The 25561-nt window shown below is 41.3% G+C and overlaps 1 protein-coding gene across 2 annotated transcripts in view; it reads left to right on the top strand.

Moving 5' to 3' along the window:
- Positions 1-25561, top strand: part of LOC132781380 (transmembrane protein 87A-like) — a 55872-nt gene that overhangs the window by 15476 nt on the left and 14835 nt on the right. The window contains exons 5-13 of one of the 2 annotated variants that reach the window (XM_067461056.1): positions 2876-2947; positions 4561-4758; positions 13780-13867; positions 17379-17443; positions 17655-17838; positions 18211-18310; positions 19895-19988; positions 21958-22028; positions 24942-25048. In XM_067461056.1, coding sequence (XP_067317157.1) covers positions 2876-2947; positions 4561-4758; positions 13780-13867; positions 17379-17443; positions 17655-17838; positions 18211-18310; positions 19895-19988; positions 21958-22028; positions 24942-25048 — 979 coding nt within the window. Of the gene's footprint in view, positions 1-2875; positions 2948-4560; positions 4759-13779; positions 13868-17378; positions 17444-17654; positions 17839-18210; positions 18311-19894; positions 19989-20095; positions 20170-21957; positions 22029-24941; positions 25049-25561 lie in introns of both variants that reach the window. The other variant, XM_067461055.1, reaches the window with a different exon arrangement.

Here is a 25561-nt window from a genome sequence, read left to right as displayed (position 1 = left end):
ATTAACACAATGGCATACTAAGCAATTAAACAACAATAAACATTCATTCATTGGCGTCTCATAACTAGAATCATGATCCAAACTCGTCATCCGTAGTTCCATTTCCTAAAATTCATTGCACTGCCTATTCAAACGGCTGTTCAAATAACCAGGTTTTCACTTTTCTCCGAAATACCATCAATGAGGGAGCCGATCTAATGTCCGTGGGAAGGGCGTTCCACAGCCGAGGGGCCACCACCAAGAAGGTCCTGTCTCTCGTCCCCGCCAGCCGTGCCTGTGTTGCAGGCGGGATCGAGAGCAGGGCCTCCCCAGAAGATCTCAAAGTCCTAGTCCTACTATACCAATATATTGTAATATTATTAGTAATATTACTTGTAATATGAACATATAATTATAATAACAATTACTAGCATTATATTGCATTACATTATAATATTATAAATATTATATGTATATACAATCTATGTAAATAAAAATGTAATGTTCTTTTGTGGGATTAACATAACTCAAAAATCACTGGATGAATTGACACCGAATTTGGACACAAGACACCTCTCAGGCCAACGAGTGACCATCACTCAAAAGCACTGAAAAACACAGCAGAAGAGACTTAAAAAGCCCAAAAATAAAAAATACATTACAATGCATATGCAAACACATGTATATACACAAATATATACACACATATACATGGAGCCCCCGGTGGCGCAGTGGGTTAAAGCGCTGAGCTGCTGAGCTTGTTGACTGAAAGGTCGCAGGTTCGATTTCAGGGAGCGGCGTGAGCTTCCACTGTGTACCCTAGCTTCTGCCAACCTAGCAGTTTGAAAACATGCAAATGTGAGTAGATCAATAGGTACTGCTCCGACGGGAAGGTAACGGCACTCCATGCAGTCATGCCAGCCACATGACCTTGGAGGTGTCTATGGACAACTCTGGCTCTTCGGGCTAGAAATGGAGATGAGCACCACACCCCAGAGTCAGACATGACTGAACTTAATGTCAGGAGACAACCTTTCAACCTTTAATCTACACATATATACACACACAAAGTACATATACACAGACTGGGCCACAGCAACGCATGGCAGGGGATGGCTAGTCTATATAAATAAAAATGTAATGTTCATTTGTGGGATTAACAGAACTCTAAAACCACTGGATGAATTGACACCAAATTTGGACACAATACATATATCAAGTCAACGAGTGACCATCACTCAAAAACACTGAAAAACACAAGAGAAGAGACTTAAAAAGCGAAAAAATAAAGAATACATTACAACGCACATATATACACACAAAACAGATATACACAGACTGGGCCACAGCAACACATGGCAGGGGACAGCTAGTTCTTTATAACAATAATAGGTAAAGGTAAAGGTTTTCCCCTGACATTAAGTATATTATATTACATTATATTATTGACACATGGCTATCATGTCTCTTCTCACCTTGTTTAACATTTTTTACTAACCATCAACCACAACCCCAACTTACAAAGAAACTTTACATATGCTGATAGAGTTACAAGCTGGGTAGATGCGGGGAATGATGCCGTGGATGTAGCGTACCTGGATTTCAGGAAGGCCTTCGACAAGGTCCCCCATGACCTTCTGGCAAGGAAACTAGTCCAATGTGGGCGAGGCAAAACTACGGTGAGGTGGATCTGTAATTGGTTAAGTGGACGAACACAGAGAGTGCTCACTAATGCTTCCTCTTCATCTTGGAAAGAAGTGACGAGCGGAGTGCCACAAGCAGGGTTCCGTCCTGGGCCCGGTCCTGTTCAACATCTTCATTCATGACTTAGATGAAGGGCTCGAAGGCAGGATCATAAAGTTTGCAGACGGGACCAAATTGGGAGGGATAGCCAATACTCCAGAGGACAGGAGCAGGATTCAAAACAATCTTGACAGATTAGAGAGATGAATGGCCAAAACTAACAAAATGAAGTTTAACAGTGACAAATGCAAGATACTCCACTCAGGCAGAAAAAATGAAATGCAAAGATACAGAATGGGGGACAAGGCCTGGCTCGAGAGCAGTACGTGTGAAAAAGATCTCAGAGTCCTCGTGGACAACAAGTTAAACATGAGCAAACAATGTGATGTGGCGGCAAAAAAAGCCAATGGGATTTTGGCCTGCATCAATAGGAGCCTAGTGTCTAGATCTAAGGAAGTCATGCTACCCCCCTATTCTGCTCTGGTTAGACCACACCTGGAATATTGTGTCCAATTCTGGACACCACAATTCAAGAGAGATATTGACAAGCTGGAATGTGTCCAGAGGAGGGTGACTAAAATGATCAAGGGTCTGGAGAACAAGCCCTATGAGGAGCGGCTTAAGGAGCTGGGCATGTTTAGCCTGAAGAAGAGAAAGCTGAGAGGAGACATGATAGCCATGTATAAATATGTGAGAGGAAGCCACAGGGAGGAGGGAGCAAGCTTGTTTTCTGCTTCCCTGGAGACTAGGATGCAATAGAACAATGGTTTCAAACTCCAAGAGAGGAGATTCCATCTGAACATTAGGAAGAACTTCCTGACTGTGAGAGCCGTTCAGCAGTGGAACTCTCTGCCCCGGAGTGTGGTGGAGGCTCCTTCTTTGGAAGCTTTTAAGCAGAGGCTGGATGGCCATTTGTCAGGGGTGATTTGAATGCAATATTCCTGCTTCTTGGCAGAATGGGGTTGGACTGGATGGCCCAGGAGGTCTCTTCCAACTCTTTGATTCTATGATTCTATGACCTCGGTCTAACAACACAAGCAAAGAGTTGGTTGGTTGGCTGGAAGAAAGCAACGCAGGGCAAACGTTGCAGCGGGATATAAATGCTAATACTGTACTAACAATAATGATTTTTGCCTTCTCATCTTCTATTTAGCTGCACTTCCAAGAACCCTCAAAGCCCCGGAAGCTGCGGCCTTTGCCAGGACAACCTCCCGCTCCCAGTTTGGTGAGTTGAGATACTGGGAAATATTGGGGGGAGGAATTGTAGTTCAGCTTTGCCCATGGGTTTAATTATGGTGAGTGGCTTTTTAAGGGGACTGGGTGGAGAAATGTCTTGTCTCCTGTTCTGCTAATAATATAATATAATATTTTGTGTGTGTGTGTGTGTGTATGTATAATATTTATAATATAATATTATAATGTAATACAATACAATGCTACTAATAATAATATATTATAATTATATATTTTGTATTATATGTAATATCACCAATAATATTACAGTACAATGGTATAGTTCAATCTATATAAATAAAAATGTAATGTTCGTTTGTGGGATTGACATAACTCAAAAACCACTGGATGAATTGACACCAAATTTGGACACAAGACACCTAACAACCCAATGTATGTCCTTCATGCAAATATATATATATATATTGTTTCATTTGAGAGCTGTAGTTGCTGGAATTTTTGGGGGAAATAGAATCTTGACATCTGGGAGTTGTAGTTGCTGGGATTTATAGTTCACCTACAATCACAGAGCATTCTGAACCTCACCAACGATAGAATTGGGCCAAACCTCCCACACAGAACCCCCATGTGGGCCACAGCAATGCGTGGCAAGGGACGGCTAGTCTAAAAAAAAATAAAAATGTGATGTTCGTTTGTGGGATTAACAGAACTCAAAACCCACTGGATGAATTGACACCAAATTTGGACACAAGACATCTAACAACCCAATGTATGTATGTCGTTTGGGAGTTATAGTTCACCTACAATCACAGAGCATTCTGAACCCCACCACTGATAGAATTGGCCCAAACTTGGCACACAGTTCTCCCATGACCAACAAAAAATACTGGCAGGGTTTGGTGGGCAGTGTCCTTTGTTTTTGGAGTTGTAGTTCACCTACATCCAGATCACTTTGGACTCAAACAATGATGGATCTGGACCAAACTCTACACGAATACTCAATATGCCCAAATGTGAACACTGGTGGAGTTTGGGGAAAATAGAATCTTGACATTTAGGAATTGTAGTTGCTGAGATTTGTAGTTCATCTATAATCACAGAGCATTCTGAACCCCACCAACGATAGAACTGGGCCAAACCTCCCACACAGAACCCCCATGACCACCAGAGTGGGCTACAGCCACGCGTGGCAGGGGATGGCTAGTATAGTAATATATAATACTGATATTGTGCTGTGCTAATAATATAATATATCATATGTATATATAGTAAGCTGCTCTAGGTCCCCTTCGGGGTGAGAAGGGCGGCATATAAATGTCGTACATAAATAAAATAAATAAATGGAAAAGATGGGGCCATCAGCAGGTCAGGATGAGTAGATGTCGCAGGGCTTACTTTGGCCCCATCTACACTATCATAGGATGCAGTTTTGTAATGCAGTGTGAAACTCACATACTGTGTTTTGGACTTCAACTCCCACAATTCCTAACAGCCTACCGGCTGTTAGGAATTGTGGGAGTTAAAGTCCAAAACATCTGGAGGGCCAAAGTTTGGCCATGCCTGCAGTCTAGCTTTTAGGTTGCATCGCTGTTGAAAGAACCAAAGGTAGAAGAGACCTGAAACATGTCAATGTTGATGTTTCAGCCGCAGCCCGGAGTGCAAAAGCGGGATGCTCCCAAACCTTCCGATGAGAAGAAAGAGGAGAAGAAGGAGCCGGGAAGCAGCCAAGACCCCAAAGAAGGGCAGAAAGCCACTGAGGAGGGAAAGGCGGGGATGCCCTCTGCTCCAACCGATGGCAAAGATGACAAGAAGAAACCGGATGCACAGAAGACTCCGTGGGAGGTGAGTAAGTCGGCGAGAAGGGAAAGTTTGCTTCTTCTAGAGTCCTATTTAGACCTGGGGAGGACTGTGTTGTGCGCGAATTTCCTCTCCTTGGAGCCAAGCCTGGATTTAGGATGGAGAACATCACAGGAAGGAGAACATTGGGGACAGGGAAGGAACTGCTTTGATTCAACATCTAAGAACCAGTATTAATTGCTTTTTTACACCTTCCTGTCCCTGCTCTCTGGAGCCCCCGGTGGCGCAGTGGGTTAAAGAGCTGAGCTGTTGAACTCGCTGACCAAAAGGTCGCAGGTTCGAATCCGGGATAATCCATAAACTTCAAAGGGAAACCAGGTCCGTTTGTACATAGAAATCCACAAAACAAGGCAATTGAAACCATCAAACAAAAGAGCAGGAAAATCCCATAGGCAAAACTTAAACTTGGCAAAAAACTTGGTACATGAAACTCAGAGCACTTGAAAGCAAGACCATGATAAAATAACAACGTTAACTCAACTGAGGCAACTATCTGCCATGAATAATTATAAACCATTTCCAGAACCCAAAACTGAAAGGAAAGCATTCTTTTTAAGCAGTTTATTGTAGAATATATGCAGGCAAAGCAGTAAAAAATAGCAAAACAGTAAAAGTCCAAAATCCAAAGTAATCAATTAACTTAAAAGGGAAACCAGGTGTATTAGTACATAGAAATCTACGAAGCAAGGCACTTGAAACCATCAAACAAAACAGCTTGAAACCATCAAACAAAACAGCAGGAAAATCCCATAGGCAAAACTTAAGCTTGGCAAAACCTTGGTACATGAAAACTCAGAGCACTTGAAAGCAAGACCATGATAAAATAACAACGTTGACTCAACTGAGGCAACTGTCTCCTATGAATCATTATAAACACTTTCCAGAATCCGAAACCAAAAGGAAAGCATTCTTCTTTAGTAGTTTATTGTAGAATATATGTAGGCAAAGCAGTAAAAAATAGCAAAACAGTAAAAGTCCAAAATCCAAGGTTATCAATTAGCTTAAAAGGGAAACCAGGTGCATTAGTACATAGAAATCCACAAAGCAAGTTACTTGAAACCATCAAACAGCTTGAAACCATTAAACAAAGCAGGAATATCCCATAGGCAAAAACTCGGTACATGGAACTCAGAGCACTTGAAAGCAAGACCGTGATAAAATAACAACGTTGACTCAACTGAGGCAACTGCCTCCCATCTATATCTATAAATTTCCTACTGGCATCCAACGGGGGAAGCAAAACTCTTAAAACCCCTCCACAAAACTCCACCAAAATTGCCATGCCCCAAGGACAACCCACTAGGTACAAACTAATCCAGTCAGAAATCAAAACAACACAACCACACACAGAAAAAGCGGCAAAACAACTGAGCATGCGCACTGGCGCAAAGTCCCCAGCGCGCGCGCACACATGGCCGAACGGCCAACGCACTTCCCTCCCTCCCTCGCCCCGCCCAGCGCAAACACGTCACCGCACTTCCCCACGGCACACACACACACACACAAACAACGCAACTTCCCCCCGCCCCCTTCCCTCCACCCCCTCCTTCATCTTACTCCTCCCATGCTGCCTCCAAGCCCCGCTCCGCACACTCCAAGCCTCGCCGCGCCGCATCCCCACTGGAAAGACACGCCCCCTCCCTTCGCCCCACCCCTTCCCTCCCTGAGACACTCCTGGAAGGAAAGGGGTGGGGCGAAGGGAGGGGGCGTGTCTTCAAAGTCGCCCCCTCCCTTCTCCCCACCCCTTCCCTCCCTGAGTCACTCCTTCCCTCCTCCCACCCCCTCCGGAAAGACACGCCCCCTCCCTTCGCCCCACCCCTTTCCTTCCAGTAGTCAATCAGGGAGGGAAGGGGTGGGGCGAAGGGAGGGAAGGGGTGGGGCGAAGGGAGGGGGCGTGTCTTTCCGGAGGGGGTGAGAGGAGGGAAGGAGTGACTCAGGGAGGGAAGGGGTGGGAAGAAGGGAGGGGGCGACTTTGAAGACACAATGATGGATCCGGACCAAATACGCCCAAATATCCACACAGATGGAGTTTGAGGGAAATAGACCTTGACATTTGGGAGTTGTAGTCACTGGGATTCAGAGTTCACCAACACTCAAAGAGCATCCTGAACCCCACCAACGACAGAATTGGGGCAAACATGCCACACTGAACCCCCATGACCAACAGAAGATACTCAAGTTTACACACAAGCATAAAGAAGGGGGAGGAAGGAGGGATGCCAGAGAGAGAGAGAGAGAGAGAGAAAGAGGGGAAAGGAAGGAGTGTGAGAGAGAGAAAGAGGGAAAGAGGGCGAGTGAAGGAAGGAAGAGAGGCCAGGCAGAGACTTCAAAACTCTTACTAAAGGCCACAGCAACGCGTGGCAGGGCACAGCTAGTGAATCATAAACCCTTTCCAGTACAAAAAACCGAAAAGAAAGCATTCTTTTTAGCAGTTTATTGTAGAATATATGTAGGCAATGCAGTAAAAAATAGCAAAACAGTAAAAATCCAAAATCCAAGATAATCAATTAACTTAAAAGGGTGCATTATTACACCGAAATCCATGAAGCAAGGCACTTGAAACCATCAAACAAAACAGCAGGAAAACCCCATAGGCAAAACCTAAGCTTGACAAAAACTTGGTACATGAAACTCATAGCACTTGAAAGTAAGACCGTGATAAAATAACAACATTGACTCAACTGAGGCAACTATCTCCTATGAATCATTATAAACTCTTTCCAGAACCCAAAACCAAAAGGAAAGCATTCTTTTTAGCAGTTTATTGTAGAATATATGTAGGCAATGCAGTAAAAAATAGCAAAACAGTAAAAATCCAAAATCCAAGATAATCAATTAACTTAAAAGGGTGCATTATTACATCTAAATCCATGAAGCAAGGCACTTGAAACCATCAAACAAAACAGCAGGAAAACCCCATAGGCAAAACCTAAGCTTGACAAAAACTTAGTACATGAAACTCATAGCACTTGAAAGTAAGACCGTGATAAAATAACAACATTGACTCAACTGAGGCAACTATCTCCTATGAATCATTATAAACTCTTTCCAGAACCCAAAACCAAAAGGAAAGCATTCTTTTTTAGCAGTTTATTGTAGAATATATGTAGGCAAAGCAGTAAAAAATAGCAAAACAGTAAAAGTCCAAAATCCAAGGTAATCAATTAGCTTAAAAGGGAAGCCAGGTGCATTAGTACATAGAAATCCACGAAGCAAGTTACTTGAAACCATCAAACAGCTTGAAACCATTAAACAAAGCAGGAATATCCCATAGGCAAAAACTCCGTACATGGAACTCAGAGCACTTGAAAGCAAGACCGTGATAAAATAACAACATAGACTCAACTGAGGCAACTGCCTCCCATGAATCATAAACCCTTTCCAGTACAAAAAACCAAAAGGAAAGCATTCTTTTTAGCAGTTTACTGTAGAATATATGTAGGCAATGCAGTAAAAAATAGCAAAACAGTAAAAATCCAAAATCCAAGATAATCAATTAACTTAAAAGGGTGCATTATTACATCGAAATCCATGAAGCAAGGCACTTGAAACCATCAAACAAAACAGCAGGAAAACCCCATAGGCAAAACCTAAGCTTGACAAAAACTTAGTACATGTAACTCAGAGCACTTGAAAGTAAGACCGTGATAAAATAACAACATTGACTCAACTGAGGCAACTATCTCCTATGAATCATTATAAACTCTTTCCAGAACCCAAAACCAAAAGGAAAGCATTCTTTTTTTACTTTCCCACCAGATAGCAGTTTGTTTATAGGCTAAGCAGTGCTATTGTGAAGTGAGTCTGTAATTGGTTAAGCAACCGAACCCAAAGGATGCTTCTCCCCAGTGTTTCTTCTTCATCCTGGAAATAAATGCTGCAAGTTTTGATCCTAGACCTAATCCTGTTCAACAACTTTATTAATGAAGGTTTACAGGGCATGTAAACCTTCATGAATGTGTTGTCAAAGGCTTTCATGGCCGGAATCACTGGGTTGCCGTGAGTTTTCCATGCTGTCTGGCCATATTCCAGAAGCATTCTCTCCCGACGTTTCACCCACCTCTATGACAGGCATCCACAGAAGTTGTGAGGATGCCTGCCATAGATGTGGGTGAAACGTCAGGAGAGAATGCTTCAGGAATATGGCCATTCAGCCCAAAATACTCACAGCAACCCATGCTTATCAATGGGTTGTTGGAGGTTTTTTTTGGGCTGTAAGGCCATGTTCTAGAGGCATTCTCTCCTGATGTTTCGCCTGCATCTATGGCAAGCATCCTCAGAGATAGTGAGGTCTGTTGGAAGTAGGAAAAAGGGTTTATATATCTGTGGAATGACCAGGGTGGGACAAAGGACTCTTGTCTGCTGGAACTAGGTGGGAATGTTTCAACTGACCACCTTGATTAGGATTTGATGGCCTGGCAGTTGTTTGGTGTGGCTTGTTAGTGCCTGGGGCAATCTTTTCCTCAGAGGTGATTAGCTGTCCCTGGTTGTTTCCTCTCTGTTGTTTTGCTGTTGTAATTTTAGAGTTTTTAAAACTCTACAGCCATAGCAGAGCACCTGATGAACCAACCTGGACACAGCATATTATTTGAGAGCATAGAAATGCTGGACCACTCCAACAACCACCATGTCAGGCTACACGGAGAAGCCATTGAAATCCACAAGCATGTGGACAATTTCAACAGAAAGGAAGAAACCATGAAAATGAACAAAATCTGGCTACCAGTATTAAAAAAACTCTAAAATTACAACAGCACAACAACAGAGAGGAAGCAGGCAGGGACATCTAATCACCTCTCAACAAAAGATTGTCCCAGGCACTAACAAGCCACACCAAACAACTGCCAGGCCATCAAATGTTAATCAAAGTGCCTTTGATTCTGCTTTGGTCAGACCTTTTTACCTGGAATCACATAGTGTCCACTTCTGGCCACCACCGTTCAAAAGAGATATTGACTCTAAGCTGGAAGGTGTCCAGAAGAAGAGGGCAACTAAAATGATCATAGGTCTGGAGACCATGAATCCCTATGAGGAGTGGCTTGAAGAGCTGGGTCTGTTTATCTTGCAGAAGAGAAGGTTGAGGAGAGACGTGATGAGGGCCATTATAAATATCTGAAGGGATGCCATAAGGAAGAGGGAGCAGGCTTGTTTTCTACGGTCCTGGAAATTAGATCTCAATTAGATCTCAAAGTTCTGGTGGTGAAAATTTCAGAACTCTAACAAAACTTTCAAAATTTAATTATTATTTCATTATTGGCGATTTTTATGACAGAACCAATTAGGAACTGCCATTTATAATGAAATTTTGAGAGGTTTGTTAGAGTTTTGAAATTTCCACCAAAATTTAGAGTTCTGAAAATTTCAGAACTCTTAACAAAACTTTCAAAATTATTTCATTATTCGCGATTTTTATGACAGAACCAATTAGGAACTGCCATTTATAATGAAATTTTGAGAGTTTTGTTAGAGTTTTGAAATTTTCACCAAAAATTTAAAGTTCTGAAAATTTCAGAACTCTAACAAAACTTTCAAAATTTCATTATTATTTCATTATTCGCGATTTTTATGACAGAACCAATTAGGAACTGCCATTTATAATGAAATTTTGAGAGTTTTGTTAGAGTTTTGAAATTTTCACCAAAAATTTAGAGTTCTGAAAATTTCAGAACTCTAACAAAACTTTCAAAATTTCATTATTATTTCATTATTGGCAATTTTTATGACAGAATCAATTAGAAACTGCCATTTATAATGAAATTTTGAGAGTTTTGTTAGAGTTTTGAAATTTCCACCAAAAATTTAGAGTTCTGAAAATTTCAGAACAAAACTTTCAAAATTGAATTATTATTTCATTATTGGCGATTTTTATGACAGAACCAATTAGGAACTGCCATTTATAATGAAATTTTGAGAGTTTTGTTAGAGTTTTGAATTTTTCACTAAAATTTAGAGTCCGGAAAATTTCAGCACTCTAACAAAACTTTCAAAATTTCATTATTATTTCATTATTGGCCATTTTTATGACAGAACCAATTAGGAACTGCCATTTATAATGACATTTTGAGAGTTTTGTTAGAGTTTTGAAATTTTCACCAAAAATTTAGAGTTCTGAAAATTTCAGAACTCTAACAAAACTTTCAAAATTTAATTATTATTTCATTATTGGCGATTTTTATGACAGAACCAATTAGGAACTGCCATTTATAATGACATTTTGAGAGTTTTGTTAGAGTTTTGAAATTTTCACCAAAAATTTAGAGTTCTGAAAATTTCAGAACTCTAACAAAACTTTGAAAATTTAATTATTATTTCATTATTGACGATTTTTATGACAGAACCAATTAGGAACTGCCATTTATAATGAAATTTTGAGAGTTTTGTTAGAGTTTTGAAATTTTCACTAAAATTTAGAGTCCGGAAAATTTCCACTCTAACAAAACTTTTAAAATTTCATTATTATTTCATTATTCACGATTTTTATGACAGAACCAATTAGGAACTGCCATTTATGATGAAATTTTGAGAGTTTTGTTAGAGTTTTGAAATTTTCACCAAAAATTTAGAGTTCTGAAAATTTCAGAACAAACCTTTCAAAATTTAATTATTATTTCATTATTGGCGATTTTTATGACAGAACCAATTAGGAAATGCCATTTATAATGAAATTTTGAGAGTTTTGTTAGAGTTTTGAAATTTCCACCAAAAATTTAGAGTTCTGAAAATTTCAGAACAAAACTTTCAAAATTTAATTATTATTTCATTATTGGCGATTTTTATGACAGAACCAATTAGGAACTGCCATTTATAATGAAATTTTGAGAGTTTTGTTAGAGTTTTGAAATTTCCACCAAAATTTAGAGTTCTGAAAATTTCAGAACTCTTAACAAAACTTTCAAAATTATTTCATTATTGGCCATTTTTATGACAGAACCAATTTAGGAACTGCCATTTATAATGAAATTTTGAGAGTTTTGTTAGAGTTTTGAAATTTTCACCAAATTTCAGAACTCTAACAAAACTTGCAAAATTTTATTATTATTTCATTATTGGCCATTTTTATGACAGAATCAATTAGGAACTGCCATTTATAATGAAATTTTGAGAGTTTTGTTAGAGTTTTGAAATTTTCATCACCAGAACTTTAGTTTTGTAAGTACATTAGAATCATGCATTGTCCAGGCCTATTAGGAAGAACTTCCTGACTGTAAGAAGATCTGTTCAGCAGTGGAACTCTCTGCCTCAGAGTGCAGTGGAAGCTCCTTTCTTGGGAGCTTTTGAACAGAGGCGGGATGGCCATCTGTTGGGAATGCTTTGATTGTGCTTTTCCTTCATGGCAGGGGGTTGGACTAGGGAGCCCATGTGGTCTCTTCGAACTCTACGATTCTATAGTTTCAGGTCAAATTTGGGGAAGAAACCGGGATTGCCATGCCTACAATCCCCCGTCTAGCATAAGTCATCTATATATATAAATTTCCTACTGGCGTCCAACGAGGAAACAAAACTCTAAAACCCCTCCACACAACTCTACCAAAATTGCCATGCCCCAAGGACAACCCACTAGGTACAAACTAATCCACTCAGAAATCAAAACCACACAACAACAACCACAAAAACCAGCAAAACAACTGAGCATGCGCACTGGCGCAAACTCCCTGGCACACGCACACACATGGCCCCTCCCCCTCCCCCCCGGCGCGGCACACACACGCGCGCGCGTGTGCACGGCCCCTCACTTCCCGGCACGGCACACACACACGCGCGCGTGCCCCCTCTCCCCCCCGGCGCGGCACACACACGCGCGCACGCCCCCAACCCTCCCGGCGCGGCACACACACACGCGCGCACGCGCCCCCTCTCCCCCCTCCGGCGCGGCACACACGCACACACACGCACGCACGTGCCCCCTCACCCCCCCCGGCGCGGCACGCGCTGCGCGCGCACGCGCCCCCTCTCTCTCCTCCGGCGCGGCACACACACACACGCACACACGCGCGCGCGTGCCCCCTCACACCCCCCGGCGCGGCACACACACGCACGCGCACCCCCTCTCCCCCCTCCGGCACGGCACACGCACGCGCGCACGCCCCCTCACCCCCCTGGCGCGGCACACACGCACGCGTGTGCGCCCCCATCCCCCCTCCCCTTCTCCCTCTTACCCTCCTCACGTTACCTCCAAGTCACGCCCCCTTCTAAACCCATCCCCCCTCCCCTCCTCCCTCCTCACGTTACCTCCAAGCCACGCCCCCTTCTAAACCCATCCCCCCTCCCCTCCTCCCTCCTCACGTTACCTCCAAGCCACGCCCCCTTCTAATCTGTCAAGGAAGAATCATAGAATCATAGAATCCAAGAGTTGGAAGAGACCTCCTGGGCCATCCAGTCCAACCCCATTCTGCCAAGAAGCAGGAATATTGCATTCAAATCACCCCCGACAGGAGAGAAAGAGGGAGGGAAAGAAAGAAGGAAGGAAGGAATGAGGTAGAAAAGGAAGAAAGGAGAGAAAGAGGGAGGGAAAGAAAAAGGGGGAGGAAGGAAAGTTAGAGAAAGAAGGAAGGAGAGAAGGAAAGAAAAAAGGGAAAGAAGGAAGGAAAGAAGGAGCGAAGGAAGGGGGGGAAGATGTAGAGAAAGAGGGAGGGAAGGAAAGATGGAAAGAGAGAAGGAAGAAAAGACAGACTGCAGAAGAGAAAAAGGAAGAAGGAAGGAAAGAGGGAGCGAAGGAAGGGGATAAAATGTAGAGAAAGAGGGAGGGAAAGAAAGGAGGAAAGAGAGAAGGAAGAAAAGAGAGACAGCAGAAGAGAAAGAAAAAGGGGGAAGGAAGGAAAGCGATAGAGAAGGAAGGAAGGAGAGAAGGAAAGACAGGAAGGAAGGAAGGAAGGAAACAGGGAGCGAAGGAAGGAGGGAAAGAAAGGGAGATAGGGGGAAGGTTGGCCACAGCAACGCGTGGCGGGTACAGCTAGTCAGCTATAACGCAGCTCCTTGGCTGACCCGGGATTTGTGTTTGCTTTCCAGCCATCGGCCATTGCTGCCACTTGGGATGACGGGCCCTACGTCTTCATCCTCAGCATCAAGAGCCAGTGTTCCAGCTGGGAAGTCCCGAGTGAGTGACACACTGATGGGGTGATCAAAGGGTTAATTAGAGAGCATGGTAATGGAGCATGTAAACCAGGGGTCCTCAAACTTTTTAAACTGTTGGAGGGCCGGATTATAATTTGAAAAAAAACATGAATTAATTCCTATGAACACTGCACATGTTTTATTTGTAGTGCAAAAACACTTTAAAACAATACAATGATTTAAATGAAGAACAATTTTAGCAAATATAAGCTTATTAGTATTTCAGTGGGAAGTGTGGGCCTGCTTTTGGCCGATGAGATACGATTGCTGTTGTTGTTGTTGTTGTTGTTGTTGTGTGCTTGCAAGTAATTTCAGACTTAGGTTGACCCTGAGTGAGGGCAAGATAGAACTGTCTTCCTGGGACCCCTCTCTTCACTTAATTAACAATTAACAATAGTTTAGGAAGACTACAAGATATACATACATGCAATATATTATATTATTAGCACAGCACAATATCAGCATTATATATTACTATATTGTACTATATCATTTTACTGTAATATTATTAGTAATATAATAATATTAGTAATATAATATATATATTATATATATACCAGCAATACATGGAGCGAGAGTTGCCAGATGTTCAAGCTGGGTTTAGAAAAGGCAGAGGAACCAGAGACCAAATTGCCAATATCCGGATGCTGGAGAATGGAGAAAGGCAGGGAGTCTCAGAAAAACATCTACTTCTGCTTCATTGACTATTCCAAAGCCTTTGACTGTGTGGATCATCATAAATGGTGGCAAGTTCTTAGTGGGATGGGCATCCCAAGCCCCCTTCCCTCTCTCCTGAGGAATCTGTACAAGGACCAAGGAGCAACAGTCAGAACTGACCACGGAACAGGAGACGGGTTCAAGATTGGGAAAGGCGTCCGGCAAGGCTGCATCCTCTCACCCAACCTTTTTAACGTGAATGCAGAACACATCATGCGAGGATGTGCGGGGCTGGATGAATGCAAAGCTGGGGTGAAAATGGCTGGAAGAAACATTAACAACCTCAGGTATGCAGATGACACCACTCTGATGGCCGAAAGCGAGGAGGAGCCGAGGAGCCTTCTAATCAAGGTGAAAGAAGAAAGCGCAAAAGCCGGGTTGCAGCTAAACGTCAAAAAAACCAAGATGATGGCAACAAGAATGATTGACAACTGGAAAATAGAGGGAGAAACCGTGGAGGCCGTGACAGACTTTGTATTTCTAGGCGCAAAGATGAGTGCAGATGCAGACTGTGGCCAGGAAATCAGGAGACGCTTCCTTCTTGGGAGGAGAGCAATGTCCAGTCTGGATAAAATAGTAAAGAGTAGAGACATCAGACTGGCAACCAAGATCCATTGCCTAGTCAAAGCCATGGTCTTCCCTGTAGTCACCTACGGATGTGAGAGCTGGACCTTAGGGAAGGCTGAGCGAAGGAAGATCGATGCTTTTGAGCTGTGGTGCTGGAGGAAAGTGCTGAGAGTGCCTTGGACTGCGAGAAGATCCAACCAGTCCATCCTCCAGGAAAGAAAGCCCGACTGCTCACTGGAGGGAAGGAGACTAGAGACAAAGTGGAAGTACTTTGGTCACATCATGAGGAGACAGGAAAGCCTAGAGAAGACAATGATGCTGGGGAAAGTGGAAGGCAAAAGGAAGAGGGGCCGACCAAGGGCAAGATGGATGGATGGCATCCTTGAAGTGACTGGACTGACCTTGAGGGAGCTGGGGGTGGTAACGGCCGACAGGGAGCTCTGGCGTGGGCTGGTCCATGAGGTCACGAAGAGTCGGAGACGACTGAACGAATTAACAACAACACCGGGATTGTGGCGCAGCTGGCTGAGTGTCAGCTGCATTAAGATCACTCTGACCAAAAGGTCATGAGTTCGAAGCCAGCCCGGGCTGGAGTGGGTGTCCAGCCATTGTGTAGCCCGTTGTTGACCTTTGCAACCCGAAAGACAGTTGCATCTGTCAAGTAGGAAAATAAGGCACCACCTTGTGTGGGAGGCTAAATTTAACTAATTTATGAGGCCATAAAGAAAGAAGACTCCGGGGAATGTGGAATGCGGAAGAACTTCATCGGTGTCGTTGATGGACGATGAAAAGCAGCAGCTCCCCTGGCGGCCAGAAAAAAAAAAGTTAAATAGCCTTTGTCTGTTAAATGTTGTTTGTCAAACTGGCATTGAATGTTTGCCATATATGTGTTTACTGTAATCCGCCCTGAGTCCCCTGTGGGGTGAGAAGGGCGGAATATAAGAACTGTAAATAAATAAATAAATAATATAATATAATATATCATATATATATATATATATATATATATATATATATATATATATATAAAATATATATACATATATATATTAAATATATATATATAATTGTAATGTCATATTATTATTATTTTAGTATTATATTGTATTACATTATAATATTATAAATATTATATGTATGTACAATATATTATATTATATTATATTATTAGCATAACACAGGAGACAAGATGGAACTGTCTTCCTGAGCCCCCCTCTCTTCACTTAATTAACAATTAACAATAGTTTAGGAAGACCCCCCCCCAATCCAAACACTGTTTTGAAAAAAATTCTGTTCCTGGTTTGAAAGTGTTATTTGCTGTTTAATTGTGCAGTCCTGACTTTGAAAGACTAGACCATAGAATAGCAAAGGGCAGCTCCTCAAGCCCCCAGGCTCAACAGGTCTATTTTGGGATTGTTTCCCCTTGAAAAGTCCCCAAATAGACCCCATATGAGTCATTTATGCTATTGTTTATACCAGGGATCCTCAAACGATGGCCCGAGGGCCGGATACGGCCATCCAAGGTCAATTACCTGGCCCTCGCTCAGGGTAAACCTAAGTCTGGAATGACTAATAATAATATGATATTATTATGTTATATTATATTACTAATATTATTATATTACTAACAATATTACAGTACAATGGTATAGTACAATATGGTAATATATAATGCTGATATTGTGCTATGCTAATAATATAATATATTGTATGTATGTATATCTTGTAGTCTTCCTACACTATTGTTAATTGTTAATTAAGTGAAGAGAGGGGTCCCAGGAAGACAGTTCCATCTTGTCTCCTGTGTTATGCTAATAATATAATATAATATAATATAATATAATATAATATATTGTGTATATATATAATATTTATAGTATTATAATGTAATACAATATAATACTAAAGTAATAATGTAATATTATAATTATATATATGATATATTATACTATATTACTAATATTATTATATTACTAATAATATTACAGTACAATGGTATAGTACAATATAGTAATATATAATGCTGATATTGTGCTATGCTAATAATATAATATATTGTATGTATATATATCTTGTAAGCCGCTCTGAGTCCCCTTTGGGGTGATAAATAAAATAATTAGTATTTACATTGGCTAACTGCTTCTTTAGTTGCATCCTTCCCTTCAATTCTCCTTTCATCTACATATCTCTTTCCCCATTTTTACTTCCAGTTGACGTCCAGATGAAGCATCCTGTCCACCAGTACATTTCGGCTTCCGAGTGGCCTCTGATGGTGGTGAGTTTCCGGGTGAAACAATTCCTGTGGATATATCCATTATGAGTTGATTGTAGGCATGGGCAAACTTCGGCCCTCCGGGTGTTTTGGACTTCAACTCCCACAATTCCTAACAGCCAGTTAGGAATTGTGGGAGTTGAAGTCCAAAACACCCAGAGGGCCAAAGTTTGCCCATGGCTTACACTTAGCGCTCTCCTTCCTTCCCTGGCAGTTCTACATGGTGATGTGCATTGTTTACGTCCTCTACGGGGTCCTGTGGCTCGTCCTCCTGGCCTGCTATTGGCGCGACATCCTGCGCATCCAGTTCTGGATCGGGGGCGTCATCCTGCTGGGCATGTTGGAGAAGGCCGTCTTTTACGCCGAGTTCCAGAGCATCCAGAGCCAAGGAGTCTCTGGTAGGTGATGTGCTCATTTTGGGGTCCCCGTCCCCCTAAAACTCAACTGGAGGAACCCATATTTACCTTTGCAGAGTTGCAAAGCCTGGTTGGTTTGCTGCAGTGTCATATGGCGTGTGACACAACAATCCCCTACATGATTTATAATCCAAAGAAAAGTAACAATTCCCAATCCCTGGAATACCGGGGACAGGGGAGGGGGCTCAGAGCGGCTTACAAGATATATATACATAGAATATATTATATTATTAGCATAGTACAATATCAGTGTTATATATTACTATATTGTACTATACCAGTATATTGTAATATTATTAGTAATATTACAATAATTATAATATCATATTATATGTTGTTGTTGTTGTTTTCCAGTTCAAGGGGCCGTGATATTCGCCGAGGTCTTGTGTGCCGTGAAGCGGATGTTGGCCCGAGTGCTCGTCATCATCGCCAGCCTGGGATACGGCATTGTCAAGTGAGTCTCCCAAACAGAGAATGGTAGTTTTGCACAGGGTGAGAGGGGAACATCATAGCATCTCTTGCACGCCAGGACAGGAAAAGCCCTCTGACTGTAAAGACCACACCGTTGATTGGAAAACAATCATTTTATTCAGACCTCACAACCTCTGATGATGCTTGCCATAGATACGGGCGAAACGTCAGGAGAGAATGCCTCTAGAACATAGCCATATAGCCCGAAAAAACCTACAACAGCCCAATTCTTTTATTGAAGCTAATTAAAAAGCAGCAAGTAAAAAGCACTTTAAAGAAATAGGTAAATCCAATTAGGTTAGAAGATAAGCAGGAGCAAAAATAGTCCAGGGTAAAGTTCAGCTAAGTCCATAAAAACAAAGTCCACACTTCTCTAAATATAATTCAGGAAAGCAGGAAATAGGAGCATAGTGTCTAGATGCAGGGAAGTCATGCTCCCCATGCTCTATTCCGCTTTGGTTAGACCACACCTGGAATATTGTGTCCAATTCTGGGCACCACAATTGAAGAGAGATATTGACAAGCTGGAATGTGTCCAGAGGAGGGCGAATGATATTATCAAGGGACTGGAGAACAAGCCCTATGAGGAGCGGCTTAAGGAGCTGGGCATGTTTAGCCTGAAGAAGAGAAGGATGAGAGGAGATATGATGAGGGCCATGTATAAATATGTGAGAGGAAGCCACAGGGAGGAGGGAGCAAGCTTGTTTTCTGCTTCCCTGGAGACTAGGACGCAAGGGAACAATGGCTTCAAACTACAAGAGAGGAGATTCCATCTGAACATGAGGAAGAACTTCTTGACTGTGAGAGCCATTCAGCAGTGGAACTCTCTGCCCCAGAGTGTGGTGGAGGCTCCTTCTTTGGAAGCTTTGAAACAGAGGCTGGATGGCCATCTGTCAGGGGTGATTTGAATGCAATATTCCTGCTTCTTGGCAGAATGGGGTTGGACTGGATGGCCCATGAGGTCTCTTCCAACTCTTTGATTCTATGATTCTATGAAACATTAATCCAAGGTATGAGTAGGCATTCATAAAATCTAAGAATCCAAACCATAAAACAAGAAATACTTAGACAACAATCTTCCAAGCAAGGCTTCCATAAAACAAGGATGAGAACTACATTTAATTCCAATGTTGCTTCATCTGACTATATTTCCCATACTTGGAACTTTTATCCCCTCATTAAGCTATTCCAAACACTCAGGAATTGGTTTTGCATTACTTGAGATCCCCTTATCTTTTTCTGTCGGAGGCTGGCAGAACGCCGAAGGCACTGTTCGGCCTGTCTGTTTTGACTAATTTCCTCTCGCCTATCTATTTGCTCATTAAGTTTTGCAGCTGGGCCAGGTGCCCAGTTGTTTTCAAGCCCCAAATCCCGCGAACTCTCTGGTAACAATTCAGGAAGCACACTATCTTCCCAACACCCTTCAGGGACATTCTCATGAGAAACTACACTTTGCACAGGGGTCTCCTGGTCCTTCTCTGCATCAGTATCGTTGACCAAACTATTGCCATCTTGAAATTAATTGATAGTACTGACCTCGACCCAACTCTGCTTTTTTCGTCTCCAGACCCCGTTTGGGAGCCCTCCTGAACCGTGTTGTGGGCGTGGGGCTCATGTACCTCATCTTCTCCATCATCGAAGGGGTCCTGAGGGTGAAATCGGTAAGAAAAATCAAAAAATAATAGGGGAAGGACTGGGCATGTATGTGGGTTGCGCGGGAGAACATTGGGACCATCCATTCTCAGCGTGTGATTGTCCCTCACCCCAGGAGCAAACAAACGTAGCCACCCTCGGCTGTGAGATTTTCCTGGCCTTTGTGGATTCCTGTATCGTCTGGTGGATATCCTTTACCAGGAGCTAGCTCTGTATGTGTGCATTTGTGTGTGAACGTGTGGGTCCCGTCTTTGCGGCATGTTCACAGCCTTCCCTCCTTCCCGAACTTCAGTCCCATCTACACTGACCATTTGATGCAGTTTCGAACCAGTATTGAAGGAAGTGGCTTCGCTGGTCAGATGATCACATAGGGTTTGGGGGGTTTTTTAGGTGTAAAATTATATATTGTACTACTTTTAGCCACTTTGGGTCTCTTTGTAGAGAAGTATAGTGTCATAGAAATAATAAATATAAAAAGGAGGAGGAGGAGGAGAAGAAGAAGAGATGATGATGAAAGCAAGATGAAGAAGAGATGAAGGCAAGAAGAAGAAGATGAGATTATGAAGAAGATGACATGAAGGCAAGATGAAGAAGATGAGATGATGAAGATGAGATGAAGGCAAGATGAAGATGAAATGATGAGGAAGATGAGATGAAAAAGAGATGAAGATAAGATGAAGAACAGATGAAGAGGTGAAGAAGATGAGATGAAGAAGAAGAAGAGATGATGAAGGCAAGATGAAGAAGAGATGACGAAGATGAAGAAGGCAAGATGAAAAAGAAGATAAGATGATGAAGATGACGTGAAGGCAAGATGAAGATGAGATGAAGACGGCAAGATCAAGAAGAGATGAAGATGAAGAAGATAAAGAAAATGAGATGATGAAGAGATGAAGAAGATGAGATGAAGAAGATAAAGACGATGAGATGATGAAGAAGATGAGATGAAGGCAAGATGAAAAAGAGATAAAGATGAAGAAGGCAAGATGAATATATGAAGAAGAAGATGATGAGATGATGAAGGCAAGATGAAGAGATAAAGATGAAGAAGGCAAGATGAAGATGAGATGATGAGGAAGAAGATGAGATGACGAAGAGATGAAGAAGATGAGAAGAACAGACAAAGAGATGAAGAAGATAAAGATGAGATGATGAAGAAGATGAAGAAGATATGATGAAAATGAAGGCAAGATGAAAAAGATGAGATGATGAAGAAGATGACATGAAGGCAAGATGAAGATGAGATGAAGCAGAAGGCAAAATGAAGAAGAGATGAAGATGATTAAGTAGAGATGAAGAGATGAAGATGAAGAAGATGAGATGAAGGCAAGATGAAGAAGAGATAAAGATGAAGAAGGCAAGCTGAAGATATGATGAAGAAAATAATGAGATGATGAAGGCAAGATGAAGAAGAGATGATGAACAGATGAAGAGATGAAGATGAAGATGAGATGATGAAGGCAAGATGAAGAAGAGATGAAGAAGATGAGATGACGAAGGCAAGATGAAGAAGAGGTGATGAAGATGAAGAAGAGGTGAAGGAAAGATGAAGAAGATGAAATGATAATGAAGAAAAGATGAAGAAGGCAAGATGAAGAGATGATGAAGAACAGATGAAGATAGATGATAATGATAAAGAGATGAAGAAGACGAAGTCATTGTCCTCCTTCTCATCATCATCCTGGAACCAGTTGGAGGCCTGGATGATGATCACACAACCCCCAGGGCAGTCAAAGGCCATGAAGGGCTTCATTTTGTCTACTTTCGTAGGAGTTTGAACTGCATTAAGTGGTCAGTGTGGACGAGGCCCTAGCAGCCATTCCTAACTCATCCTAGGTGGTTATGTGTTGGAAAAATATCCCATATTTTAACATGAGACGAATCGGCTGTGTGTCCTTCCTCCGCGTCCCGTCTCTCCTCCTCAAAGGTCTCTTTCTCCTTCTCTCTCTTTCTCTTTTTCTCTCCTTTTTTTACCAGGCGCAGGATGACTTGGTGCTGCTGGCTGCTATCCCCTTGGCTATGCTTGACTCGGCCCTGTGCTGGTGGATATCCTCTCTCTCGGGCTTCACCCCTTTGTTGTTGTTCCTCCTCCTCTCCTCTGTCTCCCTTCAAACCTTCTAACATTAGAGAGCCTTCACTATAACAGCAGCTGCTGGGGGGGGGGGGGGGGGGAATAATGCATTCTCTTGATAATGCTGAGATACTCATTCTAGTTTAGTCTCCAAGGGGTGCATCTACACTGCAAAGTTAGTGCAGTTTGACAGCACTTTGCCCATGGCACAATGCGATGAAATCGTGGGAGTTGTAGTTTTGCAAGCTCTTATGTGTGCATCTTTGCTATCGAATGAATTCAGTTGCCATGGCTCAATGTAATAATAATAATAATAATAATAATAATAATAATAATAATAATAATAGAAATCCAGCATATAGATCTCATTTGCTGTGACATACTGTGTTTTTGTGTCAGAATAATAATGATAATAATAATAATAATAATAATAATAATAATAATAATAAATAACACAGTCCTAGACGCTTGGGAAATGTTCGACTTGTGATGTTGTGATATGAAATCCAGCATATAGCTCTTGTTTGCTGTGACATACTGTGTTCTTGTGTCAGTAAAATATAATAATAATAATAATAATAAACCTAGGGGTTGTAGTTTTGCAAGCTCTTAAGTGTGCATCTGTGCTATTAAATGAATGCAGACGCCGTGTTTCAATGTAATAATAATAATAATAATAATAATAATAGAAGAAGAAGAAATCCAGCATATAGATTTCGTTTGCTGTGACATACTGTATTTTTGTGTCAGAATAATAATAATAATAATAATAATAATAATAATAAGGAAACCTAGGGGTTGTAGTTTTGCAAGCTTTTAAGTGTGCATCTGTGCTATTAAATGAATGCAGTTGCCATGGCTCAATGTAATAGTAATAATAATAATAATAATAATAATCACAGTCCTAAATGCTTAGGAAGTGTTTGACTTGTGATTTTGTGATACGAAATCCAGCATATATATCTTGTTTGCTGTGACATACTGTGTTTTTGTGTCAGTATATAATAAGGAAACCTGGGAGTTACAGTTTTGCAATCTCTTAAGTGTGCATCTGTGCTATTAAATGAATGTAGACACCATGGCTCAATGTAATAATAATAATAGTAATAATAATAATAATAATAATAATAATTAAAAAATCACAGTCCTAAATGCTTGGGAAGTGTTTGACTTGTGATTTTGTGATACGAAATCCAGCATATAGATCTTGTTTGCTGTGACATACTGTGTTTTTGTGTTAGTAAAATAATAATAATAATAATAATAATAATAATAATAAGGAAACCTTGGAGTTACAGTTTTGCAATCTCTTAAGTGTGCATCTGTTATCGAATGAATGCAGTCACCATGGCTCAATGTAATAATAATAATAATAATAATAATAATAAATCACAGTCCTAAATGCTTGGGAAGTATTCGACTTGTGATTTTGTGATACGAAATCCAGCATATATATCTCGTTTGCTGTGACATACTGTGCTTTTGTGTCAGTAAAATAATAATAATAATAATAATAATAATAATAATAAGGAAACCTGGGAGTTGTAGTTTTGCAAGCTCTTAAGTGTGCATCCATGTTATCGAATGAATGCAGTCATCATGGCTCAATGTAATTGTAATAATAATAGTAATAATAATAATAATAATAATAAGGAAACCTGGAAGTTGTAAGCTCTTAAGTGTGCATCTGTGCTATCAAAAGAATGCAGTTTCTATGGCTCAATGCAATAATAGTAGTAGTAGTAGTAGTAGTAATAATAATAATAATTTTAATACTTATCCACTTCTCCTTGTGGCTTGAGGCAGATCACAGCACAGTCAAAACACATTATTATTATTATTATTATTATTATTATTATTATTATTATTTTACTGACACAAAAACACAGTATGTCACAGTAAACTAGATCTATATGCTGGATTTCGCATCACAAAATCACAAGTTGAACACTTCCCAAGCGTCTAGAACGGTGTGATGTATTTATTATTATTATTATGTTTATTATGTTTATTTATATACCGAACCTCTTTTTCTCTCCATGAGGAGACTCAAAGTGACGCACATTAAAAGCATTACAAGACAATTTAAAATATGCAAGTATTAAAACAGTATTAAAAACCATTCAGATTAAATCCACACACACACAAAAATAAAACCTTAAAATATAAAAATATAAAATCTTAAAAACCTTTTTTTTAGAAGCCTGCTTGAATAAAACATTGCAAAAATTCTAAAAGCACACATATTAAAATCTAATTCTATCAAAGATACGTATCAAAACATATTTCTGTCAAGTACATATTAAATAACACAGGACGTGAGTGCTTAAAGGTGCTATGGGATTGGAAGTTTTATTTTAATTTTTTGCAGGGAAGGCTTAGATAGCTTTTAAATCACAACTTTTATGACCCTCATAGCACTGAGCGACTTAAAAGTGCCATCAAACTGCATTAATTCTACAGTGTAGATCAAGCATTGGCCAACTTGGGCCCTACTGTTGTTTTGGACTACAACTCCCACCATTCCTAACAGCCTCAGGCCCCTTCCTTTCGCTTAAGCGGCTGAGGGGCAAAAGGAAGGGACCTGAGGCTGTTAGGAATGGTGGGAGTTGTAGTCCAAAACACCAGCAGGACCCAAGTTTGCCAATTCCTGGTGTAGACGCACTCCTCGTTTTGACAAGTCATATTTCGATTGTTTCCTGGCATTGCAATTCTGGGATAAAGGCTTTGGCAAGTGTCCGAAGGTCTGCAACGAAAGCAAAGTCAAATCGGAAGAGGGTTTTATGACCTCTGGTCCATATCTCAGAGGGAGATCTAGTTCCCCTGGTCGTTTCTCCCTTCTCCCCTTCCTTATGCTTATGGTGCCGTCTTCCTTAACAAAACCGCACATCCTCATCAGCCTGGTCCAGACCATGAAGCTGTTGAAACTGCGCCGGAACCTGGTCAAGCTCTCCCTCTACCGCCATTTCACCAACACGCTCATCTTCGCCGTCATCGGTAAGGGGAGAGGGATGCCCTTCTCCTTTGGGAATATAGTTTGTTAGGAATTGTGGGAGTTGAAGTCCAAAACACCCAGAGGGACCAAGTTTGCCCATACCAGTGACAGTAAAATTTGGCCTCAGAGGCACACAATGAAAACAAAGTGTGCAGTCTTAGAATCATAGAATCAAAGAGTTGGAAGAGACCTCATGGGCCATCCAGTCCAACCCCATTCTGCCAAGAAGCAGGAATATTGCATTCAAATCACCCCTGACAGATGGCCATCCAGCCCCTGTTTAAAAGCTTCCAAAGAAGGAGCCTCCACCACACTCCGGGGCAGAGAGTTCCACTGCTGAACGGCTCTCACAGTCAGGAAGTTCTTCCTCGTGTTCAGATGGAATCTCCTCTCTTGTAGTTTGAAGCCATTGCTCCCTTGCGTCCTAGTCTCCAGGGAAGCAGAAAACAAGCTTGCTCCCTCCTCCTCCCTGTGGCTTCCTCTCACATATTTATACATGACTATCATATCTCCTC

This window comes from Anolis sagrei, chromosome X (assembly GCF_037176765.1).
Source record: "Anolis sagrei isolate rAnoSag1 chromosome X, rAnoSag1.mat, whole genome shotgun sequence".
Taxonomy (NCBI): Eukaryota; Metazoa; Chordata; class Lepidosauria; order Squamata; family Dactyloidae; genus Anolis; species Anolis sagrei.
This window is presented reverse-complemented; position numbering and strand designations above follow the sequence as displayed.